Below are 23,689 nucleotides of genomic sequence, written 5' to 3' on the forward strand. Positions count from 1 at the left end.
GAGGTCACACACAGATGAGAGAGCCTTTGTGGAAGTCCAGGTTTCCAGAGGACAAGCTCTGGCACTCCATTGGAGCAAAAAAACAGAAGTTTGGACACACTGGAGTGGCAGTTAGTAAGGATTGGAGGGCTTGGGATGAGGCAGTCACGTGAGATAAGGCCCATAGGTCAGTAGTAACATTAACCCTAATAAAACTACTAATGCAAATGCTAAACAGATGACTCTTTCTAAATGTTCTCTATGTGTTATACATTAAACTGAGCACTTTTTATATGCCTAATTTAATTTAACCTACAAATATCTCTGCTGCTCATGGTAGGGGTGATTATCATTGGAGAAATTGAGGCCCAGAGAGGGGAAGCTTGCCTGGATTCCCCCAGTTCACAAGTAGCCAGGCCTGGCTTTGCACTTAAGTCTGCTGACTAAGAGGCATGCCAAGAAAGCCAGGGGCCCATTCAAGGAAGAGCAAGCATGAGGGTACTAGGGGGTATAGTGGGAGGCAAGAAAGATGGGGATGTTTATAACTTTGGACACTAGATGTGGAAACCTGATCTTCATTCTGAGATAGTTTAGAGGCAAGTAGAGGCTTGGGTTTAGGATAAGCCCTTTAGGTTCAGGAGAAGGAAGACAAGGCTTCCTGGAGGCTGCCTCAGTAGCCGAGACCAGAGGTGATGGGGTCTGGACTTGTGTGGGGTGGAAAGCAGAAGACAGATCAGGGAATTGGAACCTGCAAGATGTGATCACTGAGGTGGTTCTGGGAATTCCCACTTAAAGGAGGGGTGAGGCTGAGGTGCTAAGCAGGGAGTGAGGAAGGAGCTCCTAGCCTTTCTGGATGAGGAGGCCAGCTTTGGTAACACAGATGTGGGTCCAGACCCCGGCTCTGCCACATACCAGCTGTGTGACCTCAGGTAGGTTACCGGTCCTCTCTGAACCCATCAGCTGGGTGCACACCCACTTCTTCCTCCAGGCCGGGGCAAGGACTGGATGAAACAAGTGCTTCATAATTTAACAGCCAGCACCTCGGTTTCCTGATTCCCTTCTCTGTAGTCTCACATCTTCCAAAATCTCTGACCCTACCTTCCAGGGACTGACACTGACCCTTGCATGACTGCTGTGGGGCTTACTTTAAGACCTTCCTTCTGGTAACTCTGGGAGATACAGTCCAGGACACCTTTGTATTTGTTTATATAAACCCCGTCAGCTTGCAGTCGACTCTTCACGACATCCATAGGAGTTGCTGTCCCCCAAGAAATTGCTCCTGTTAAGAGAGAGACAAATAGGTATCAGGGGCTGGCTGGTTGGGGTCTGGAGGGGACCCGGCTCCCTGAAGATTTCCACCATTCAGAGGCTTAATATGCTGCTGGGGGACGTGGAAAGAGCTCAAGGTCAGGACCTATGAAGGGGGTTCTTGATCCTCCCTCGCCACTTGCTGTGGGACTTTGCAGAAGTCTCCTGCCACCTCTAGGCCTTGAGTTTGTCTTCTGTAAAATGGGCCAGCAGCACCTATCTTCATGGGGTTGCTATGAGGACAAATAACCTGATGTATGTGAAGCATTTAGCACGGTGCCAGGTCCATCGCTAGTGCTTCCTAAGCAGAAGGATTTATTAGCAGCTTTTATTGGAGGAACAGGAACAGGCCCCATAGTACCTTCCGGGCACAGGGGAGAGAGACCAGGGTGAGGCCTGAGGCTGAAGGCTGGCAGCTCCCCAGAGGCAGGATTTACTCTGAACATGAAGAAGACGCTAAACAAGCACTTTCACATAGCCTGCTTGCCAAGGAAGGGTCAGCTTAGGGATTGCAGAGAAGAGCAGGGTCAGGTCTTTAAAAAGCTCTTATCTTTTCCAGTGATGTGGAATAGAAGCCTTAGGACCATGTGCCACTGGGTCATCTTCATTGGATAAGTTCAGGTGTCCTGGTTTGAGTACTTTGTGACTTTAATGGACTCTAAGAAAACAACGCCAGGTTATTGTATAAACAGAGAAATTGGCACATTCTTTGATGGGGAGAGAAAAACAAACCGATGTCAAAGTCCAAGGCAGCTGGTTTGCAAGGTTTTGTAACTGCTGCCCAGCGGCTCCCAAAAGAGGCCTTAGCCTGTCCCCAGCCCCCTGCCCATCCCAGCCTCCTGCCCTTGGTCCTCTGGGAGCCCTCTGGACCTCTCGTCCCTCCTGCCTTCTTCCAGGATAAATGGGGCCGCTTTCCCTGGAGTCAGCCCAGGTGCTGCCCTGGCACACTCCCCTGTTCTCAGCCCATGGGCGAGGGTATTACAAAACCAGGTTTGACTGCCAGGCCACACGCATCTGCTCTCACCAGAAATGAGAGCAGCCGGGGCCTGTTTGCCTTCTCAGTCAAGAAGTACTTATTGAGCACTTACTGGGAGCTGGCACAGGCCAGGCCTCAGGCACAAGGTGGGGAATGGGAACACTGGGGTCTGGTGGCTAAGATGTGGGCTCTGTTATGTGTTTCCTAAGTTTCAAGCACAGCTGATTAGATAATGAAGAGGAGGGATGACAATTTTCTTCTGTCCAGTGGATCTTTCCCATCAGCATCAAACATACCATGTTATCTGCCTTTTTTTTTTTTAATTTTTATTGGAGTTTGGTTGCTTTACAATGTTGTGTTAGCCTCCACTGCAGAACAAAATGAATCAGCCATACACATACAGACATCCCCTCCCTTCTGGACTTCCCTCCCATTTAGGTTACCACCGTGCATCAGATAGAGTTCCCTGTGCTATACAGTATGTTCCCATCAGTTATCCGCCTTCTTGAGAAGCAATCGACTCTTGACTTCCGTACCCCTCTCTGACTATAGCTGTGTTTCTCTCTTTCCCGATACAGCACATTCAAATCTCTCAGAAGTGTTTTTTGTCCTTGGGTTCTCCAATTTCTTTCATCCCATTCTCTCTTGATCCCACTTCCATCAGGTTTTCACACCCTTCTCTTTATCAAAATGGGTCTTGTCAAAGTCCCTGGTGACCTATGCATTGCTAAATCCAAGCAGTGGGAATAGCAAGTGCAAAGGCCCTGTGGTGGGGAGAGAGCCAGGCACAGTCAAGTTGCAGGAAAGAGACCAGCATGGCTGGAGCAGAGCAAAGTAAGGGGACGGTAGCAAAAAAATGAGTGCAGAAGGGTAACAGGCAGCTGGAATGCTGATGGTTTTGAAACCATTGCAAGGTCATTGACTTTTACCCAAGGTGAAATGGGGATGCAGCCTGGGTTCTGAGTAAGGAGGTTAAGTCCAGTCCATGGTCACAAAATGACTAAGTGTGGATTTGAACTTGGATCTTTCTGACTGCAGAGTCCCTACTATACTGTCTACATTAGCTGTGTGACCTTGAGTTGGTCACGCTGAACCTGTTTTCTCACCTGAAAAATGGGGAGACTGATTCCTACCTTCTGGGGCTAATGAAAATTTCACATTGGAAAGGTTTGCAGGGTGCCAGTATTCAAAAAAGGTGAGCCATGATAACAGATTTTCTTTTCAAAGCTCAGTGATACCTGACACAGAGTAAGTGCTCAAAATATACCTTCCAGCTGAAAGCTGTAAGAGTCCAAATAGGGACTCAGAGAAAAGGGAATGGGAGAAAGAGGGGGGACCATTCCCCATTCCTAGCCCTTCATCTGCCTGGCTAGGTCTGGCCATAGCAGGTACTTAACAGAGAATTGTTGGATGAGTGGCTGGATGAACTCTGCCCTTCCCCAGGGCCGAGAAGGGTATGGTAGGCTCCCCAGCTGTCTTGCTGCCATGGTCAGCATGGGGGCAGGGATCAGCCACGCCGCCCTTACCTGCCATGCCTCCCGCCAGCCACACAGCACAGGGGCTGGGGCCTGTGTGGGCCTCGGGCGTAATCCAGTCACTCAGGAACACATAAGGGATGAAGTAGAGGCAGTAGCCCGGGACGTCCCGCAGCAGCATGGCACTGGCGCCCCGGTACAGCCCTGCCAGGCCTTCAGTCCGCACGATGGTTATGATGCAATGCACAGGCCCCTGGTAGGCTGGCTGTTCCCCAAGAGCTGCCACCCTGGGCTTCAAAGCGAGGTTGGCTGCAAAGACAGGGCAAAAAGATAGCAAGTGACCTGGGGGCAAGAGAATGACCGCTGTCTGGCACTGGAGTCAGCCCAGCCCATTGACAGTTCCTGCTCACGTCACCAATTGATTTTTACCGAAACTTCTGACCGTCTTGGCAACTCAAACGGGGATTCTGAAGTCCCAGCAAGGAGCTCCTGCCAGCATGTGCAGCCAGACTGGACAAAATCCCAGCCAGGTGATAAAGCGCCTGTTGCCTTGGGATGCCCAGAGGTTCTCGGTCAACCATCACTATGTCTTTTTGAGTAGATGTGACTGCACGATGCCTTGGATCAAATCTGCTGAGGCATACCAAGCTCCTTCCTGAAGCAGAGGCTGGAAAATCCAACACACTCTGTGTGTGTGTGTGTGTGTGTGTGTGTGTGTGTGCGCACGCACGCTCGTGCCTAGTGTGGTAAAAAGTGTATGAGATTGACTGTCCTGGTTCCAAATCCTGGCCCTGCTTACCAACTTTCTGACCTTGGTAGGCACCTTTTTAGCCTCTGTTTCCTTACCTTTGAAAAGGGGACAGGCCAATACTGTATTGTATACTTGAAAGTTGCTAACAGAGCAGATCTTAAACATTCTCACCACATACACACACAAAATGGTAACTCTGTGAGGTGATGGATGTGTAAACTGACCTTATCTCGGTAATCATTTCACTATACATACGTGTACCAAAGGATCACATTGTGTGCCCTAAACTTACACAAGGCTGTATGTCAGCTGTATCTCAATAAAGTTGGAAAATTGTATCTTTTAAATAAAAAAGAGAACAGGCTGTTGTGAGTATAAACAAGGTAATACCTGTAAAGAGCTCAGCATGGTGCTAGGAACACTGTAGGGGCGCAATGTTATCACCAGATTATTACTGAGACCAAGTTGACTGGTGTGAGCTGGGTGCAGGATGCACTGGCTGGAGGGCTGGACATGTTCTCACTGACTCTCTCCAGCCCTGGCCAGGCTGTGACCTGAAACAGCTGTAGGGCAGTACTGGTGCCATTGGCCCCTCAAAGTCCAGGGGCACAGGGTGCTGTCTCCTTAGCTGACCTCTGGGGTCTCTGCTGGCAGATCATCAGTTGTTATATCAGTAGCTCCTTTACAGGATGTGTGTAGACAGCAAGTAGTGACTCTGTCTGTCTCTCTAATTCTTCCATTGGGCTTCTTCCATCTCCCTGCCTCATGCCTGTCTACTCTGCTACGGACCTTTTATTTATTTTTATTTTTATTTTTTTTTTGCGGTACGCAGGCCTCTCACTGCTGCGGCCTCTCCCGTTGCGGAGCACAGGCTCCGGACGCACAGGCTCAGCGGCCATGGCTCACGGGCCCAGCCGCTCCGCGGCATGTGGGATCCTCCCGGACCGGGGCACGAACCCATGTTCCCTGCATCGGCAGGCGGAATCTCAACCATTGCGCCACCAGGGAGGCCCCTGCTACGGACCTTTTAGCACAGCTTTGACTCACGGCCAGAGAGACCTCCTAGTCCCAGTGCAGATAAAGCGGACTCATGTTCTCAACTTTCCCTTCTTGAAGAACTAACATGACATGGTCAGGACAGAAACAGAATGAAGCTTGCCTGTGACCACATGCGTATTTTGCCACCTGGGTTTAATTCCCTGTAAGCACCCTCTCAATGGGGTTTTACACATGCTGGCTAAGAGACAGATCACTTTTGTTATATAGGTGAACATCCAAGCCCCCTACATAGCCCCATCTTTATCAAATGAAGATTAGGAAAAACTACTCAGCTTCATGATGCCACAGTCCAAACCGGAGATTTAGGAGTAAAGTACAACCTGTCCTTTTCACTCAACCCAGAAGTAGACGAGGTCCAGGGGGAGGTTCTTATTTGCCTGGAAAGTATGCTTGAACAAACTAACCCCGTATTTTCTTTCTACGTTGGGGGAACAGAGGCATCCTGGCCACGTACATTAGGCCAACTACGGCGTGGGCAGGAGGCTGAGTCTCATTCTATAGTCTATAGCAGGGAGTGAGCAGGAGTGGTGGCCAATTTTAGGGGCACAGGGCCCTCTGAGCTCAGAGCAAGATCAGACACTGTGGTCTTTGAGAATCCACTGAGAGGTCACTGAACACCCCTTTCTCTCCCAAATCCACTATGATACCACCAGGGTCATCCTGGGAAATTTTGACATTAGCCCACATAGATGTTAATTGTCCCAACATATAAACTTTGCCTGGGCCATGCTCATGTCGAAGTAACAGTGATCTGTCCCAGGAGTCAAGGTTTTCATGAATCAACTGTGGGTATGATGTAGCTTTCAGAAGTTACTGATTGAAAGAGAATGTCCTGATAACATTCTGCTTGTGTGAGGGACAGATGTTGAAAAAAAACTTGTCCAACCTCCAACTGACTTTGTCAACAAAAAACCTGTACTTTTTTCCTTTTCTTTTCAGGATAATCAATAAGGAAATTCTCTCACATTCTCCCAGGGTTGTAACATAAGTGATCTAGCTTTTATTGCTTGAAAATGATCCATTTACAATTATTACAGCAATAGAATTGTCATGGTGACCTGGAATACTGACCCGAGTCTGAACTGGTGGCCAAGGCCTTCTGGACACAAGTTGATACTGTGAAGCCCTTGGAACTCCTTCCAGCTCCCTCAAACCCAATATTTTTAAAGAAACTTCTTATTTGGAAATAATTTCAAATTTGCAAAAAAAAAAAAAAAAGTACAAAAAAGGAAAACTGTACACAGAACACCTTTACCCAGATTCACCTATTGTTAACATTTTACCTTATTTGTTTTATGGTTTGTACGCTCCCTCCCTCCCTCCTCCTCTTCTCCCACTCCGCCCCCCTACTTTTCACTCAAGCACGTGTGTACAATTAAACTGAACAGATGCCTTTGTCCCCGTGCCTAAACTTTGCCTGGGCCATGCTCATCTCCAGGTAACAGTGACCTGACTTGGAGTCAGGGTTTCCACGAATCAGCTGCGGGTACAATGTGGCTTTCAGGAGTTACTGATAGAAGGAGAGAATCTGATAAAATTGGAAAAATACTTGGCCAAACGAGAACCGGCCTTGACGTCAAGACCCAAACCAGAACCAAATCTGTACTTTCATTTTTTTCTCCCAAAATAAGCAATAAGGAAATTCTTTTGCACACACATGCATACATAATTTTATTCTCTGACCCATTTCAGGGTGAGTTACATACAAAATGGTCCTTTACGCCTAAATACTTCAGTCTGTGTTTCCTAAGACTCGGGATACCATTCTACATACTGTGGGACAACAGCCGGGTTCATCATCTACATGGACAATACTTGTATCTAATGTACTGTCTATGCTCATACCTTCCTGTGATCTCATGCTGACCTTTAGAGTGTTCCTCCCCAACCCCCAGGACAGGATCCAGTCTATCATGTATTATATTTAGTTGTCAGGTCTCTTTAGCTTCCTTTCATTTGGAGCATTTCCACAGCCTTTCTTGGGTTTTTTTTTTATGACACTGCCATTTTTCAAGACTACACCACCCCCTTTCTTGTTAACAGAACTTTCCTTATCTGAGGTTTGTTTGATGTGTCCTTGTTATTACATTGAGATGATGCATTCTTGGCTGGACTTCTTCCCTGTTCTTAAGTCTCACCTTTTTTCCCATGAAGACCAATCACACTTAATAGCCCTTGTCTTCTCCTCTGGCCTCCTCTGCCTGTTGTTATTAGTTTGTTTTTTAACTGAGGTATAATTTACATTCCATAAAAGGTGTAGCTTGTAAGTGCACAGTTGGTGAGTTTTGACCATGGCATGCACCAGACACCATATCCTACTGAGAAAATGACCTCTTAGACTTGAAATAAACTGTGTTGGTTACTCAGGCAGAGCAAAGAAGCCTACCCAGCCTCTCCTGCTTTTCAAGGCAAAAGGATTCTGTGACATCAATGACGTGTCACTCAATGAGAAGCAAATCTCTTTCGGGTGACAGTTGTTATGGGCCCACCTACTTTAGCAATAGTGGTATGGACAATTCATAAGGGACCACAAGGCAGAAGACCGCTGGGATTCTGATCAGTTGCTCAGACCACAAGATGCTCTGTGGCTCAGCTGGAGAAGGAGTTGCCCAGGAGCCTTGGCAGCTAGACTTTGAAAAGCGCCGAATCAGAGCTTCCAGTAACTCTAGCAGTGGACCAAATTTAGTTTGTGTAAAACAAATTTTGGTGACCCTTAAGAACTGACTTGGGAGGTTGCTGGCAAGCAGCTCTTGGAAGTATGCACAACTGATGCATGTGGATTTGTCTTTGTGCAAGGAACCCAAGGAAGGAAGTAGGCACCCTGCTCACACTGAACCATTGCCCCTCAGCCTGTTGTTCTAGAACCTTCAGGGCTTTGGCTTGGGGTGCACACGTGCAAGTGAAGGGTTCACATTAGGTATATTTCCTTCTAGAATGAAATGTATTTAGTTTCTCTAATGAGAATTTTTTGTTCGAAAATGAGGATAAGATGATGAATCAAATTTTGATTATTTCTTACCATGAGCACTTTGTCATTAAGGCCATTTTCTGCTGTACTCTCTAAATCAAGAGTCTTTTACTATGATAGGTGGAGTTACACTCAGGATGCCTGTGGTGTTCTTTGTTTTCCCAAATTCATTTAGGGTCAACTCAAGCACCCTACACCGAGACGAGCAGGATGTTCAAAGTTGATAAAGTTGCCCCCCACCCTGCTCCTAACCTTCACCTAGGAGCTTAGGAAGGCCTACACAGTTCTAAAAAGACCCCTCCTCTGGGCTGCCCTGCCTTGTCCAGCTCAGTCCCCGCCATCGCTCCTCGGAGCGCACACTGTGGCTGTCTGGCTCAGCAGCAGTGCCTGGTGCCTTGCTTGCTGGCTCCTGCCTGGGCCAGGAGGTCCCTCTGTAGGCAGGTGCCTCTGCAGGGAGCTCTGCAGAGAGTACGGCTGTCCAGGTTTGGCCAGTTCTAACAGGTACACATGCAACCACTCCTTGGGGGGTCCTCCCACCTCAGAGAGGCTGCACTGGCCCAGATGCAGGCTGAGGTCCCCACAGATCTGCCACTAGTGCCCCTCTTCTCAGAACTCAGGGTCCTGTCACTGCATCCCGCTGTACCCTTCCCGGACACAAACACGAACAAGTTTCACTTCTTTCCTTTTTCAGGCAATGCTGTTCAATTTCTTCAGTGGGTCATGACCTTGGAAACAGGAAAGTCAGCTGAAACACAGTGACTGGTCACTGATCCACTGAGGTAAGGAGGGCCCAGGCCTCAGGAGCCTCTCTGGAAGGGAGAGCACCACCAGTCCTCCTCTGTGTGCCTATGTTAGGGTGGGGTGGAAATACAACATCATTTCTCAACAGGTCACTTTCTCCAGAAAATCCTTAACAAGTCCGTCATCCACTGATGAGGCCCTGCTGGTCCCCAGTTAGCGATGTGCAGGCTCACCAAGTGTTCTGTGCTCGAATGCCTCTGGGCCAGCAGGCTCTCAAATGGAAGGGGGGCAGCATGGGGTTATTTCAAGGGACCCACCAATCCACAAGCATTATAGATTGACAGAATTCCTAAAATATCTCACATACATGTCTGGCCATTTTTCTCACATGTGTAGGTGCTATTGTGGGAACACAATAACAATTACTTAAGTACACTGATGATCCATGGTAGCTTCTTGTCATATGTGTTTTCTTAATCTGTGGACACAAAGTGAACAGCTGTTCTGTGGGTTGGTCTCCATTGTATATATGTAAAAGGTACTCGTAGAAAGAGCTGGGACCCCTAGTCCATGCCAAGGCTGTGCCCCCTGTCGTGGTCTGTCCTGGCTGCTGCTGTTTCCTGAGCATGTTGTTTTGCCGTAACCGTGAGCTCAGTGGGTCTCCTGATGATAGGAATCACACACTGTGGCCTGTCCCAGGCACTGTGGCCCTGTGCCTGACACTGTGGGCCGTATGTGCCTCAACATCCATTCAGTGAACACGTGAGCATCTGATCGGCAGCTCTAGCACCGGGGCCTCCCAAAGCTTCATCTGTGTTCGGCATTCCTCCAAGCCCAGCCCTGTCTGGTCCTTGTGCCAGGGACTAGAGATGCTAAAAGAAACTTCCAAATCATAAGCTGCCACGCTTGTCGAAGATGCTATGGAAGCATCCAGTAATGTGGATGGACATCCTCCAACAAACAGATTGGGTGTAACCTCTGTGGTTTGGGTTTCAACAAGCTGAGGGACCCCTCAGTTCACTTCCCCAGGGTATTGCCAACTGGGAAGCTCTGGCCCAGTTCCTGTTTCTAAAGAGTCCAGCAGTTTTCTCATGATCTAAAGAGTCCACGATAGGCAGATGGTTTAGTAGAAAGAGCCCTGGATTAGGAGCAGCTGGGATCTGCTCTGTTTCTCAGTTGCTATTTACTGTACAACCTGGTGCAAAGGACTCAACCACAGTGGGCTGCAGTTTCCTCATCGTACACAAGAGGGGAAGAATCGGTGGCCTGTGTCCACATCATTTGGCTTTTGTGAAAATTAACTGAGAACGTTGGCAAATGCACTTTACTTGAGGCAAATAGTTATCATTCCTGTCTTTATTACCTTGCCTTGATGTGACCTCAGATTCCGGAAGTGCTGGACTTGCTAATCTCAGGCAGCCACGCCCTGCTGTCACCTGCCGTGACCTGCCAAGACTACTGTGGAAAGATTGTAGATACTGACCCAGCTCTGAGAACTACCAACACTAGTGTCAAGTCTAGAAGCCAGGACAATATTTGCCCTTGTCAATCGATTGAAAGAACAAATGAATGTGTCCCCACTGTATGTAACTTACACAACGGTGTGTTATGTTGTGTACACCTTCATTAATCTTGGCAAGCTATGTGGGACCACAGTTTGAAAAATATTCAGTCACACTGCCCAGAACTCAAGGGCACCTCTTGAACTGCATGGCTATATGCCTGGCCTCTTCACAAACCTCCTCCCTCCACTTTTGGGCTGCCATTGCTCCAGCCCTCACTTCCTACTGGCACACAGCCTACTTGAGAAGAAGGCCCCGACTGTACGGTCCTGGCTAGTCTCCAGGTTTTTGTGCCCCTTATCACATTCCAAGGGCTCCTGCCTTCCCAGAGGCTTCCTTCTTTAGGAACTGAATGGAGCAATGTGTATCTCTTTACGGAGCTTAGCATCAATAATTCCTGCCCTGAACTGGGAAATTCTTAGAAAGTCCACTGTATCAAAAGGCTAACCTGCCTGGAGATAAGTATGCTTCTTGGCAGCCACACATCCTTATGGGAGCAATAAAACTGTGTTGCCAAAGAGACAAACTGATGTAGTCAGGACCTCTGAGGCACAGCTGTTGACCTTCTCAGCCAGACATTTCAGAAGATCCAGGGAGAAATGGTTTTGCCCCATTTTGTCATCATGCATATTCTTGAGCTCAAACGGGATTTGTGTTAGCACAGAGCACATGGCTGGGGCGCAATACTTGTTAACTACAGCTATTAGCATCAGTATAGCTCCCTCCCAAACTCCTTTACAGCGTTTTCTCATTGATGTCTACCCAGGTCTTATTGCAGCTCACCTTGGCATTTGCATCTAACACCGTGACTTCAGCTGTCACTTCTATGTCTGTCACACCCCTGTCTAGACCTCCAGCCCTGACATTCCATTTGCAGTCCCTCCCTCGACGGGAAGCAAGGTCAAGTCCCCACAGTTCTCACTCCAGCCTACCCCTCCAGCCAGGGTCCAAACCAGCAGCAGCAACGATGAGTATGTGTGCTCACCCACTCCACGCCAAGCTCTGTCTTGCATGCTTCATCTGCTGGTTAATTCCCTGCGTGGGAGGTACCACCTCCCTCATCGCCACCCAATTTTGAAATCCTGGGTCATTTTCGACACTTTCCTCTCTCCTGCTTGGCCTGTTGGTTCTACATCATCAATGCCTTTTCCATCTGCCGCTCCCCTCTCCTCCCAAAGCCCACGGCCCTGGGTCTGGCGTTCCCAGCCTCTCGCCTGGTCTGTGGAGCAGCCTCCAAATCAGACCCCTCACCTCTACTATTCCCACCCCCTTCCATCCCTTCTGAAGGCCAGGTTCACTTCCTACCACACAGCTGTGCTCAGGTCATGCTGCTGTCCAAGACGCTCCACTGCCTGCAGAATAGAAAGGAAGCCCATACTCGGCTAAAAAATCCAAGCTCTTCACAACTGACCCTGCATCTTCCACCCCTCCCCCCTCATCCTGCCACATGCTTGCTTCCCTGCCACTGACTCTTCTTTTTTTAAGATTTTTTTTTAATGTGGACCATTTTTCTTTTAGCATCTTTATTGCAGTATAATTGCTTTACAATGGTGTGTTAGTTTCTGCTTTATAACAAAGTGAATCAGCTATGCATATACATATATCCCCATCTCTCCTTCCTCTTGCATCTCCCTCCCACCCTCCCTATCCTGCCTCTCTAGGTGGTCACAAAGCGCTGAGCTGATCTCCCTGTGCTATGCAGCTGCTTCCCACTAGCTGTCTATTTTACATTTGGTAGTATATATAAGTCCATGCCACTCTCTCACTTCAAATGTGGACCAGTTTTAAAGCCTTTATTGAATTTGTTACAATATTGCTTCTGTTTTATGTTTTGGCTTTTCGGTTGCAAGACATGTGGGATCTTAGCTCCCCGACCAGGGATCGAACCCGCAACCCCTGCACTGGAAGGTGAGGTCTTCACCACTGGACCACCAGGGAAGTCCCTTGCCACTGACTCTTTCCTTACATCGTTTCTCAGTCTGAAACAGCTCTCCCTCCCTACATCCCCACCCCCAAATCCTAGCCAGTATTCAAACACCCAATCAATAGCCACTTCCTCTCTGGAGCCTTCCCGGTCTGCAGAGCCAGATTCTGAGGTTCCAGAGCCTTCCTGGGGCCCTTCTCATTCTGGTGCACAGCTGATTCCCCACCAGACTGAGTGCTCTTTGAAGGCAGGGGCTGTGCGTGTCTGATACCTGGTTTACCTACTCTGCTTGGCTCAGAGCAGGGCCTCGGGAAATGCTAGTGAACGAATGAAGCAAAGAGTGACTTCAGTCAAGTGTAACCCTCAGCCCTTTGCCTCCAACTGGGCCTGGTGAAATTACTATGATGGTCAGCACAGAGTTAAAGCTGAGTCCTCCTCTGATTCCACAAACTCTGGCCTCCTGTGGTGTTGAGGGCTTTGTGATCTGCACATTAATTAGGCTCTTAATGAAAACACAGACCTGAAAGCTCCCAGATGGGGGAGGAGTGAGTGTCATTGGCCACCGGGCTCCAGGATGTGACTTGGCCCAGGCAGCAGAGGGACCTCACCCCTGAATTCCAGCTCAGGCCCAGCAGGGTGCCTAGTGAGGCTCATGCCTGGGCGAAGGGTAATGATAACTTGAAAACGGCACCTTCACAGGCACCTTACTGTCAAGGCCAGACCTGAATTAATTCAGGCCAAGCGACAGAGGCCCCAGGAGAAAACCTCCGTGAAGTTGGAAGAGTTTTCACGAGGATAGCTGCCGTCTAGCATGTACTGGTAGGCAGCGCCCAACGGACACTCCCTTTAAACTTTAGCAACTGCCTATGTAATTTGGTAAAACCCCTCTGTATAACAAATTTCACAATATGTACCAAGAATCTTAAAAATGACTGTACTCTTTGACCCAGTCACGAATCAAAGAGCCCACACATTTGGGGAAATGACTGTAAATGAAGGCAACTCTTTATGGACAAATTTGCTGATCACATCACTATTTTTAGAAGAGGAAAAACTGTAAACAACCTAAATGTTCACTAGTAGGAAGACTTCTAAATAATAAGTTTAATTGCATAGCTAACATTTATTTCGTGTTTTCAATGTACCAGACATTGTGCTAAGATCTTCCTGTGTTACGTTATCCCATCCCATCCCAGTTCTGAAGGAGCTACTCCTGTTACGCCTTTTATGCATATGAGAAAACTGAGGCTTGGCCACAACAGGTGGGGGTAAGATTAGAAGCAGGTGGCCTAACTCCAGAAACTGAATTCTTACTACACTGTATCATCCCTCTCAAAGTGTGTGTGTGTGTGTGTGTGTGTGTGTGTGCGTGTGTGCGTGTGTTTATTTGATGGAATATTGTACATCTATTTTAAATATTATCCATCTATTTTAATTTTATAATTCTATTTTAGTAACATGGAAGCTGCTTCTGTTTTACGTTGAATTAAGAACAGGATGTGAAACTGTCTATATAACATTAGTACAACCTTTTAAAACATTTAATCCATGCATGTAGAACAGGAAAAGGAAACATATTAATGTGTTAACGGTGACTGTATTTGGGTGGGTGGGCGCTTTCTCCCTCCACATTCAGACAGTCAGGATGAACTCAGTGGCTTTATATTTGCACGTCTCCAACGTGGCGTAGTCTCTCATAGCCCGTTGTCACCACCTGGGGAAGTGGACTGGCAATTCTGGGGTAAAGCCACAAGCCATGAGCTATCCCACAAGCCTTGCACAGGGTAGCCTGCAATTACCCATCTCAGCCCAGTTATCAGGAAGAGTGGGCCTGACTCAGAGCAGAGACCACAAGCTCGCAGCCAACCACAGCCCCACACTGTCCAGCCCACACAATGCTTTGGGCTGCATGGTGTTACATTGGTTGGTGTTTGGTTTTGTCTTTACTTGAATTATCTGACAATTTCCAGTTGGAAGACCCTGGGAAAATCTAGCTTTCTGCCTTCTCTTAAAAAGCAGAAGATCCAGGCCACGTGGCAACAGTCAGCCGGAACAGGGTTGCAGCCACCCCTCCCACAGGATCTGGGCAGCTTGCAACTGTGCGCACCACTCCCGACTGCCTTCCCAGCACCAAGGCTGACACATGTGCTTGAACTGCTGTGTTTCTAACAGCAGAGTGATATGGAAAGTGAAGTATGTTCTGTGTTTCAATAAAAAGAGGAAAAACGAAACACAGGTTAGGAGGGCTGTAGGTGTCCAAAAAATGGAAAAGGGTACATTTTCCAGGTACCTGTGCTTACTTATGTTACCTCCCTGGTCCCAGTGGGTCTTTGAGTTTTCTATCTCTGGCCAAGAGGGTTCCCGAGGAACAAGTGAAAGATAACTACACCCTTCCTCATCTTCTGGAGAGATCCCTGGCGGAAAGTCCTGCCTGGTGACCCACTGCCTGCCTCCCATGCTTTATCCCCAATAGGTGATCCTGACCAGCACCTGTAGTCGCCAAAGCCCTTTCCCCATGCATCTGGGGGGACAGGGGAAGGTAAGGAAGAGTGGGCCACGCAGAGCGGAGCTGCCCAAAGCCACAGAATTCAGACCCATCCCTCGAAGCCCACAAGCTATTCCCACTACTTGAACAATGTCATTTTGGAGACATCCTCCAAGTCCCCTTTCCTCCCTCAAAGTTTGCAACTGGTTTTGTACATGATGATTTTGTGCAAAGGCCCAGATATTACCAAAGTTGTTGTAGCCTCAGCTTCTACAAAACCCTGGGGCAGAAGCAGAAACAGCATCAGTGGGCTCTGAGTCAGTTGCCTGGGTCTGTATCCCAGCTCCACCTTCCACTAGGTCAGTGACCTCAGGCGGGTGATGGAATCTCTCTGTGCCTCAGTCTCCCCTTTGTAAATGTCTAGGAATTGGGTTGTCGTGAAGATTAAACACACACCAAGTTCTTCGCACAGTGCCTGGCACATGGTGAGGGCTAAGTAAATACTGGCTGCTCGGCCCCCATGGCTGTGACTATTCTGGATTAGTCCAGATCAGAGGCTCTAGGGGCACAGCTGAGGCAGACCCTCCAGTCTTGGTTTCTACCTTCCCTCCGCCCACTCAGGTCAACCGTTTTGTGTCCGCACTGCCAGCTAAGCCCCTGGGATCAGGTGCTAATGACTTGGAGCTTTGCAGGGCTGAGAAAAATCTGTGTGCAGGACCGCCCTTGGTATCTTATTAAGAGACTTCCCTGAGCTCCCCAAAGATCAGCTTCCAGGCACACACTGGGGAAGACAGAACAAACACATTTTCATTTTCTGTTGCTGCCTCAAGCGGTTTACTTAAGAACCGGTTTCCTTCTGGCGCCATGCGGATGAACTTATAGCCTGAGGCCATGGTCCCGTCTGTACAGGAGTAGGGTCACGGAACCGCCTCCCGTCCAGATGCTGGAGGAGAGCGGGGGCACACCATCCCCATGTTCTCCCTGCTCAGCGGGCTTCTTCAGGAAACAAGGCTCCAGAAGGGTCCCGACTTCCTGGACAGGCAGTTCTAGAAAGTCCCAGCCCAGGTGGGCTGTGCCTCAGGCTCCCATGGCCCAGGAGAGCAGGCATGGGTGGCCCTCGGTGCTGCCCTAACCAGGTATACAGTCCTGACCTCTACGCTCTCCTTCCACCCCTCCCACCACCTGCCCCGGAGCCCTTCCTGACCCCCAGCCTGGCTGAGAGCCCAACCCACTCCCTGCCACCCACCCTATTTGGAGTGGCCCAATTCCTGTCTGCCTGTCTGCTGGACAGAGCACTACAAGAGGGATGGAGCCTTCTGTTCATCGCTGTGTCCCCAGCACCTAGCCCTGAGCCTGGCACGCAGCAGGTACATAACTATTGTGTGTTGGGTAGATGGACAGGGCTAACAGTCATGCTGACCTCCCACTGTCGGGTGGACATTAAATGACCTCCCACTGTCGGGTGGACATTAAATGACCTCCCACTGTCGGGTGGATATTAAATGACCTCCCACTGTCGGGTGGATATTAAATGACCTCCCACTGTCGGGTGGACATTCAGCTTAACAGCTTAACACAGTGTCAGGACACGATGAACGCTTAGCCACTTTGGCAGCTGCTAATGGAGGCTGCTCAGCTCCCTCAAAGTGAGGCTCCTGCACTGGCTGTTCTGCTCCTATCCTTCCTCCAGTCTCCGGAGGCTTCTAGCCTGGCCTCAGGACCCCTGTAGCTCAGGCCTTAGCCTGCCAAGTCAGCCACCATTCTAGAACCCTCTGCAGGGAAAGTGTAGGTGGGTGAGGACAGAACAGAGAATGGAAGCAAACACTGTGAAGAAAGTTTACCAATTAACTTGCCTCCAAATGCCCCGGCATTTATTGAGAAACACCTTCCTTGGTGTCTAGGCTGGCTGAGGGCCCCCTCACACATACACAAGCATGCCTACTCCTCTCTCTTCCCCTTCCATGGACAAGGTGCCCTGGTTGTGAAGGAGGTGGGGCTGCCCCCAGGAGCCTCATCACCGAGACTCTTGCAACATCTGGACCCCAAAGAGCTCTAAGGCTTATGGAGAGATTTCCTCTGCACCCTAGACTAACACAGCTTTTTGGAAGTAGACAGGATAGCGCAAAAAACCAGCCTGGGGGCCAGGACTCCTGGGTTCTAGGCCTGTCCACGACGCCCTTCATTTCTCTACATCTTTGCTTTTGCCTCTGGGATAGGACCAGATCAGTGAGCTTCAAACTCTTCTCAGAGGTGTGACCTCTTTGGTCAAACTGAGCTGTACCAAGACACGATTCAGTGTCAGGTGGATGGAGGTAAGGACCTGCCTGCCCCGTGTCTCCCTGGGCGGCCCCCATGGGAGTATGCTCTGTGACCCTCTGGGTGAGCCAACCCGCTTGTTGCCCTGCATCTGCCCGCATGCTGACAGGGGCCCTGAGCACCCAGCAGGTGCGACTCATGTTCTTGGGGTAGCAGGGACCCCCGTGAGGAGTATTAGCATTGTGTTCAGAGTGTGTGCAGACCTGCCCTGGACACCTCCCCGGCTGAGCAGGGAGTGCAGGCTGAATCGAGGAACCTGGGTTGGGGGCAGGAGAGGCACTGGCCTGGGATGCTCCTGAGCGAGGTTTTGGGGCTTCAGCCATGGGGCAGAGCCGACCCCCCCCCCACCTCTGTGGGCAGAGGGTTCACATGGAGGCCGTTCAGGAGGCTGCCGAGGAGAGGGGTCTTACCCATGAGATCTGTCAGGTATATATCTGAGGTGACAGGAGGGACCTGGGATGCAATCCTTCCATTATACAGAAAAGAGACTGAGGCTCAGGAAGGGATAATATCTTCCCTGAGGAGACAGAGTAAAATGAGAGCCAAGGACCAAACCCCAAGGTACTGAAATTTGTCTAAGACCCCCAGCTCATCCTTCCTCTGGAGCTGGCACTACCTACTCTGCACAGCAAATGCCTTCCCACTCTTTCCATCCTCCTTTATCAAAACTGCTCCAGGAGGAGTCAGAAACCTCTTTCCCAGCAGGGAGGAGATGACAGCTCCAGCTCGCGGTGCAGGAGTAGCTACGTAGCACATAAGAAATGAAGCTCTGGGCTTCCCTGGTGGCGCAGTGGTTGAGAGTCCACCTGCCGATGCAGGGGACACGGGTTCGTGCCCCAGTCCGGGAAGATCCCACGTGCCACGGAGCGGCTGCACCCGTGAGCCATGGCCGCTGAGCCTGTGCATCTGGAGCCTATGCTCCGCAACGGGAGAGGCCACAACAGTGAGAGCCCCGCGTACCGCAAAAAAAAAAAAAAAAAAGAAAAAAAGAAAAAAAGAAATGAAGCTCTAATGGAACATCAAGGGTGAGGGAGGGGCGGCCCGCTTCATAGCCCTGCAGCCAGTCCAGCTTGAGGCCTCCCTGGCTGCACTCCCTGGTGTGTGTGTGTGGGGGGGGGCAGGTGTGGGTCTGAGACCTGGGCAGTCACACAGGGCCCCCCACTTGACAATGCTCTGCTGTCGCTCTTTTAAAATTCTTACTAATTTGTGATCAAAAGATCACATTTTCACTTCACCCTGGGGGGCTGCAAGTTATATAGCTGGTCCTGACTGCCCAGTCATTAACTGTGTGTCCTTGAATAAGCATCTTAACCTCTGGGAACTTCAGTTTTCTCATCTGTAAAATGGAAAAAATCACAGCACCTGCCTCAGAGAATTGGGCTGAAGACGAATTAAGAGAACCCACGCGGGGCTCTTTGCAGGCACCGGGCACGTAGAAAATCCTTAACCACTGAGAGTTACCACTATAGATAAAATGATTCAACATAGATGCCCTGCTCCATAAAAAGATTATTAACCAAATTCCAGGCCTGGGAAACCAGGAAAGGGTCACAGGTCCCCAGACACAAGGCCACCTCCCCTGGCCGCTTACCTTCCCGAAATGGCTGTGTTTGCATCTGCAGCCGGATCTTGATGAGGTCCACGGGCGCACCCAGCCCTACAGAGACCACGCCAGCCACCATGCTGGCTAGGAGCAGGTCAGACAGCACGCGGGGTGAGCCGGCCTCGGGCTCCTGGCACCGGTGGTGGCTGAGGAACCTCTGTGTGTTGCTGAAGACCCCAAACACCACTGAGTTGTAGACAGCGATGCTGGTGAGGGGGAAGGCCATGCCCTTGAAGAAGCCAAACACCTGTGGGGAGACCCAGGGGGAGGAAGCATGAGGGCCTATGCTGCCCTTGGCAGAGACCTTGCCCTCCTGGAGCCTGCAGGCTGGCAGGGGAGACACCATAGGAGAAGCAAACCAGTACGTTGGTGGAAAGAATAAAAGAGGATGCTGATGTGAGGGGAGAGACAGGAGAGGGCGAGAGCATCCTTAACCCGAGGAGGAACCGGCTTCTACATGAAGCTTTGGCTCCTGAGCCGTGATGTGCTGGGCCTGGAACCTGCATCTGTCACTGGAGTGGCAGTGTTCTTGGGCTGTGGCTGAGGGCAGCCCATGGAGCCCCAGTGGGTAGTGGGCTTACCAAGCACCACACACTCTTTCCTCATGTGTCACTCCAACAAAAGCATTCTCTGGGCACGTGCCAGGCCCTGGAGGACAACAAGAAAGTCACACTCTCTGCCCTCACTGAGCTCACAGTCTGGGGGCAGGGGAGGGGGGACCCAGGCAAACTGACAGGCAATTAAAATATAATGTGCTAAGCCTGTAGTGATGGGGTAAGAAGGGTCCCACAGCATCCCAGGGGCACCTGGGCCAGCATGTAGCTGGGTGCCCCGAGCATGGGAGTCTATTGGAAAAAAGCCAGAGGGGGAGTCCCCGGATGAACAGCATGAAGTGGCTTCTGTCCATACACACTGCGTTCTCAGCAAACACCACAGATGCTCCACTGAACCTGGAAAATTCCACAGGCTCTTCGAGGAGTCAGTGCAGCACACATGGCACCAAAGATGAAAAAGCACCGGGAAGCCATTGTAAAATCTCCAGGCTGTACTCAAACCCACTAATCCTGACCTGAATGCATGCCCCCTATTTGCAAGGGGCAGGACACCTCCTCACACAGGCGTCCACACACACACGTGCACGCAAACACATATGCACGCACGCACCGTGCTTCAGCCTCTTCCTCTACAACAAGGTCCCTCAGATAACTTGAGACATCACTTAGCTCTGAGCTGCTGTGTGTCAGAGGAACGCCCACAGTCCCCACAGAAACCCCAGAGCGGAGATGCAGGCTGGCAGACACTGCGGAGAACACGTGCCAAAAAGGAGGCTCAACAGCTGCCGTTCAGGGGACGCAGGAATCGGACAACATTACCCCGGAACAACGAGTGCTGGGTTTACAGCGCTCACCCTGATTTTAAAGCAGACGATCAAGAGAGTCAGAACAATACCAGGACACAAGACATGTTTTGACTGAAGAGAAGAACCTCCAGGTGCAGGCAGGAGGCTCCCGAGCTCCAGGGCACTTCCTAGGATGGAGCCTGGGGGGGCGGGGACAGTAGTCAATAACGGGGCCACATTTCCAGTGACTCAAGGAAAAGCCCAGGGCTGCCACAGGGCTTACACCTGACTATTTCTTCAAACCAACAGGTCACTTCATTCTAAATTTTAAAATTTATTTTAAATTCCCGAAGGAGGAGCCTTGGAAAGTCTTCCAAAGCACATACTCATTCTCAAGAAGGTCACCTGATGCTGCTTCTACAAAATGTAATTCAGAATTTCCCCTTTGCAGAGAAAACCCCTGGGTCCATGGTCTGGAGCGACCTGGGGTACAAGCCCGTTCGGGGCGTCTGGGATCAGAAGAGCCTGCTCCCCGCACCCTCCGCCCCATGCTGGGATAAAGGGAGCCTGTGAACACATGGTTTACCGCCACACATTAGGTTTTGAGAACCTGGCAGGTCCTCCTGTTTTTGTAGGAATTTTCCACATTGTGGTTCTAAATGCCTCCGAATTTCTCCAGAGAGGTGACGCCAAACCAGTTCTTTTCCTCAATAACATCCCACTTAGGGGCAGGGTTAAGTTTAGGTAACATATAATATTTGAGGAGTGGTGTGAGACGAAGAGAGAAAATTGAGCCGGAGGTGATGAGCGGAGTAAACAGGCCTCCTGCTGGGCGTGCCCTCGGTCCCCAGGAGGAGGCCCCACCCCGGGAGCACTTACGCTCTCCCTCCTGTACACCGTGCGGATGCAGCTAAGGGTGCTCCCGTAGCCAGTGCCGGCCTGCAGGCGAGCCTGCGGAGAAAGGCAAGGGCGTGAGGGCCAGCCAGAGACGGGTTACATCCCCGCCTCCCTCACGGCTCTGGGCTCCCAGCACTGAAGCCCAGAGAAGGGAAGCCCCTGCCCCAGTGACCCCGTCAGGAAGGAGGCCTGGACTTCAGTCCCGGCCTGGCTGGCCTTGCATCCTCTACCTGCACCAAGTCCCGTTCCCACCTTGCTAAATGCAGCAGGAGTCCCCTTGGTCTGAGAGAAGAACAAAGGCCAGTGTGGTGTGCAAGAACAGTGCTTGTGTGGGGACATACGATGCTGCTGCAACCTGAGTACAAAAAGCTAACCCGTGGCTCTGGCCCCCCTGCTGTCCGTCAGTCTGCCCTCCTGAATACTGCCAGGAGTGACCTGCTCTTCCCATCTCCAGAACCCCTGCATCTCTCACCCTGATGATGGGCTGGGCCCCTCGCTGGCCTCCTGCTTCCCCCACCCCAACTCCTCTGCCTGTGTCTACACAACAGTCAGACTAATCTTTTCCAAACAACGATGAATGTTTGTCACTGCTGTCTCAAGCTCTCCAGTGGCCTCCCACCAAACTCAGAAGAAATTCCACCCTTAACCAGCACCCAGAAGCGTGGCTTTCACCACCTGCATGTCATTTCCTCCGCACCCGTTGGGCCTGCCACACGGCACGTTCCTGGACCCTGGAGCATCCGTTGCTTCTCACTTCCAGAACGTTCCACCTGCTTTCCTCCCCTGGAAGGCTCTTTCTCCAGCTTCTGCTCATCTCTTGGGTCTGAGCTTACATGCTGCAATGATGTGATCTGTTTGTCTGTTTACTTAGGGTTTATTTGGGCTCCCCCTCTGGGGCAGGGCCGTCTTGTATTTCCCTCTCGTCCCCGGAGCCGAGCGTGGCTGTGGCACTCGGCCCTTTGCACTGGCTACCCGAGGGGCCGGAAGGTGAAACTGTGGCATCCTCTAATGGAGGCTGGCTCTGGTGACTGGGGGCATCCGCAGACAGGCAGAGGGTCTGAGAAAAGCCACAGAAGAGCCCAGGGCACACCTCCCTCTGGGTCTAGACCAGAGCAAAAGTCTGTCAGCTCTTGAGGAAGCTGCCACCGAGGCCAGCAGCACAGCTCAAGCCTCTAAGGACTCCAATTGCAACAGGAGCTAGCATTTAGTATGCACCAACTGCATACTTGGGAAAACACTGGAAATCTTATGGAACTTTTCTCACAGAATCCCACAAATGCTCTGAGGCATGGATACTATCCCCACTTCACAGATGAAGAAAGCTGATTCCCTGTATATGTTTCTGATTGCTGCTGTAACAAATTATGATAAATTCAGTGGCTTAAAACAATGCAAATTTATTCTCTTACAGTGTTCTAGCTGGGCTATAGAGAGCTGAGCCCTGAGTAGAAAACCCTGGTCACATTGCATCAGACATAAACTTTAAATGCACCAGCTGTGCCAGGAGCCAGCAGTGAATCCTGACCCCAGCTCTACTGCCACCAAGTAGCCAGTGCTGGCTCTCCCACCTGTGGTGAGGCAGCTGTGGGCAGGGAATGAGTCTTTGACCCAGGTCAGCAGCCCAGATTCTTCTAGCTTGGCTCTCCCAGGGGCGAGCCTGGGAACCAGGAACAAGTCACTCATCTGCCTCCCCACACTCCAATGTGTGTATTCTTCAGGACAGGAGGGGATCGCTCACTGCTCTGTCCTCACTGCACTTGACAATCCTCGTGACAGCCCCACCGGGGAGGTGCTCTTTGCCCATTTTACAGACAAGGAAACCGAGGCTTGGGGAGGTTAAGTGCTGTGCCCTAGGCACAGGAGAGTATGTGGGAGGCTGGAGCTGGACTCCAGGTTATTCTGACTCTGAGGCTCTTGCCCAGACCTTTCTCAGTGAACAGGAACTCTAGAGAAAATGCCAGCCAGAATGAAGGAGGATGTTCTGGAGAGAAACAAGGGCCCCAGGCCACAGCCCTGGGCTGGACTCAGAGGCCAGCCATGTAAGCCAGCATCTTTAGGCTGAGACCCTCAGCAGAGAGGTTCTCAGGCTGAACAGAGACAAGATTTTATGTATCAGGAAAGGTTCCCTGCAGAGGCTCAGGGGGCAGAGTGGAGAAAAGAAGGAGAGTCCTGGTCTTTACAGGTGACATGTGGCCAGGCAAAGAGTGGCCAGTCTTGCCTGTGCCAGGGGCAGGGGATGAGGATGGGGGTTCCAACGAGCTCTACCCTCCCCTAACCAAGCTGCAGGTGAGGAAAGGATGCTCTAC

The 23,689-nt window shown here is 50.5% G+C and overlaps 1 protein-coding gene across 5 annotated transcripts in view; it reads right to left on the reverse strand.

The window, feature by feature from the left end:
* The window catches only part of SLC25A48 (solute carrier family 25 member 48), a 43,234-nt gene that overhangs the window by 13,747 nt on the left and 5,798 nt on the right, over positions 1 to 23,689 (reverse strand). For 2 of the 5 annotated variants that reach the window (XR_004349405.1, XM_032628744.1), the window contains exons 3-6: positions 21,366 to 21,437; positions 19,136 to 19,394; positions 3,790 to 4,047; positions 1,099 to 1,258 (exon numbers count right to left, since the gene is read on the reverse strand). Coding sequence is in view for 4 of the 5 variants with exons in the window: in XM_032628744.1 (XP_032484635.1) it covers positions 1,099 to 1,258; positions 3,790 to 4,047; positions 19,136 to 19,394; positions 21,366 to 21,437 (749 nt within the window). In the remaining variant the exon portion in view is untranslated. Of the gene's footprint in view, positions 1 to 1,098; positions 1,259 to 2,700; positions 3,744 to 3,778; positions 4,048 to 19,135; positions 19,395 to 21,365; positions 21,438 to 23,689 lie in introns of those variants that run through there. The other 3 variants (XM_032628742.1, XM_032628745.1, XM_032628743.1) reach the window with 3 other exon arrangements.

This window comes from Phocoena sinus, chromosome 3 (genome assembly GCF_008692025.1).
Source record: "Phocoena sinus isolate mPhoSin1 chromosome 3, mPhoSin1.pri, whole genome shotgun sequence".
Lineage (NCBI taxonomy): Eukaryota > Metazoa > Chordata > Mammalia > Artiodactyla > Phocoenidae > Phocoena > Phocoena sinus.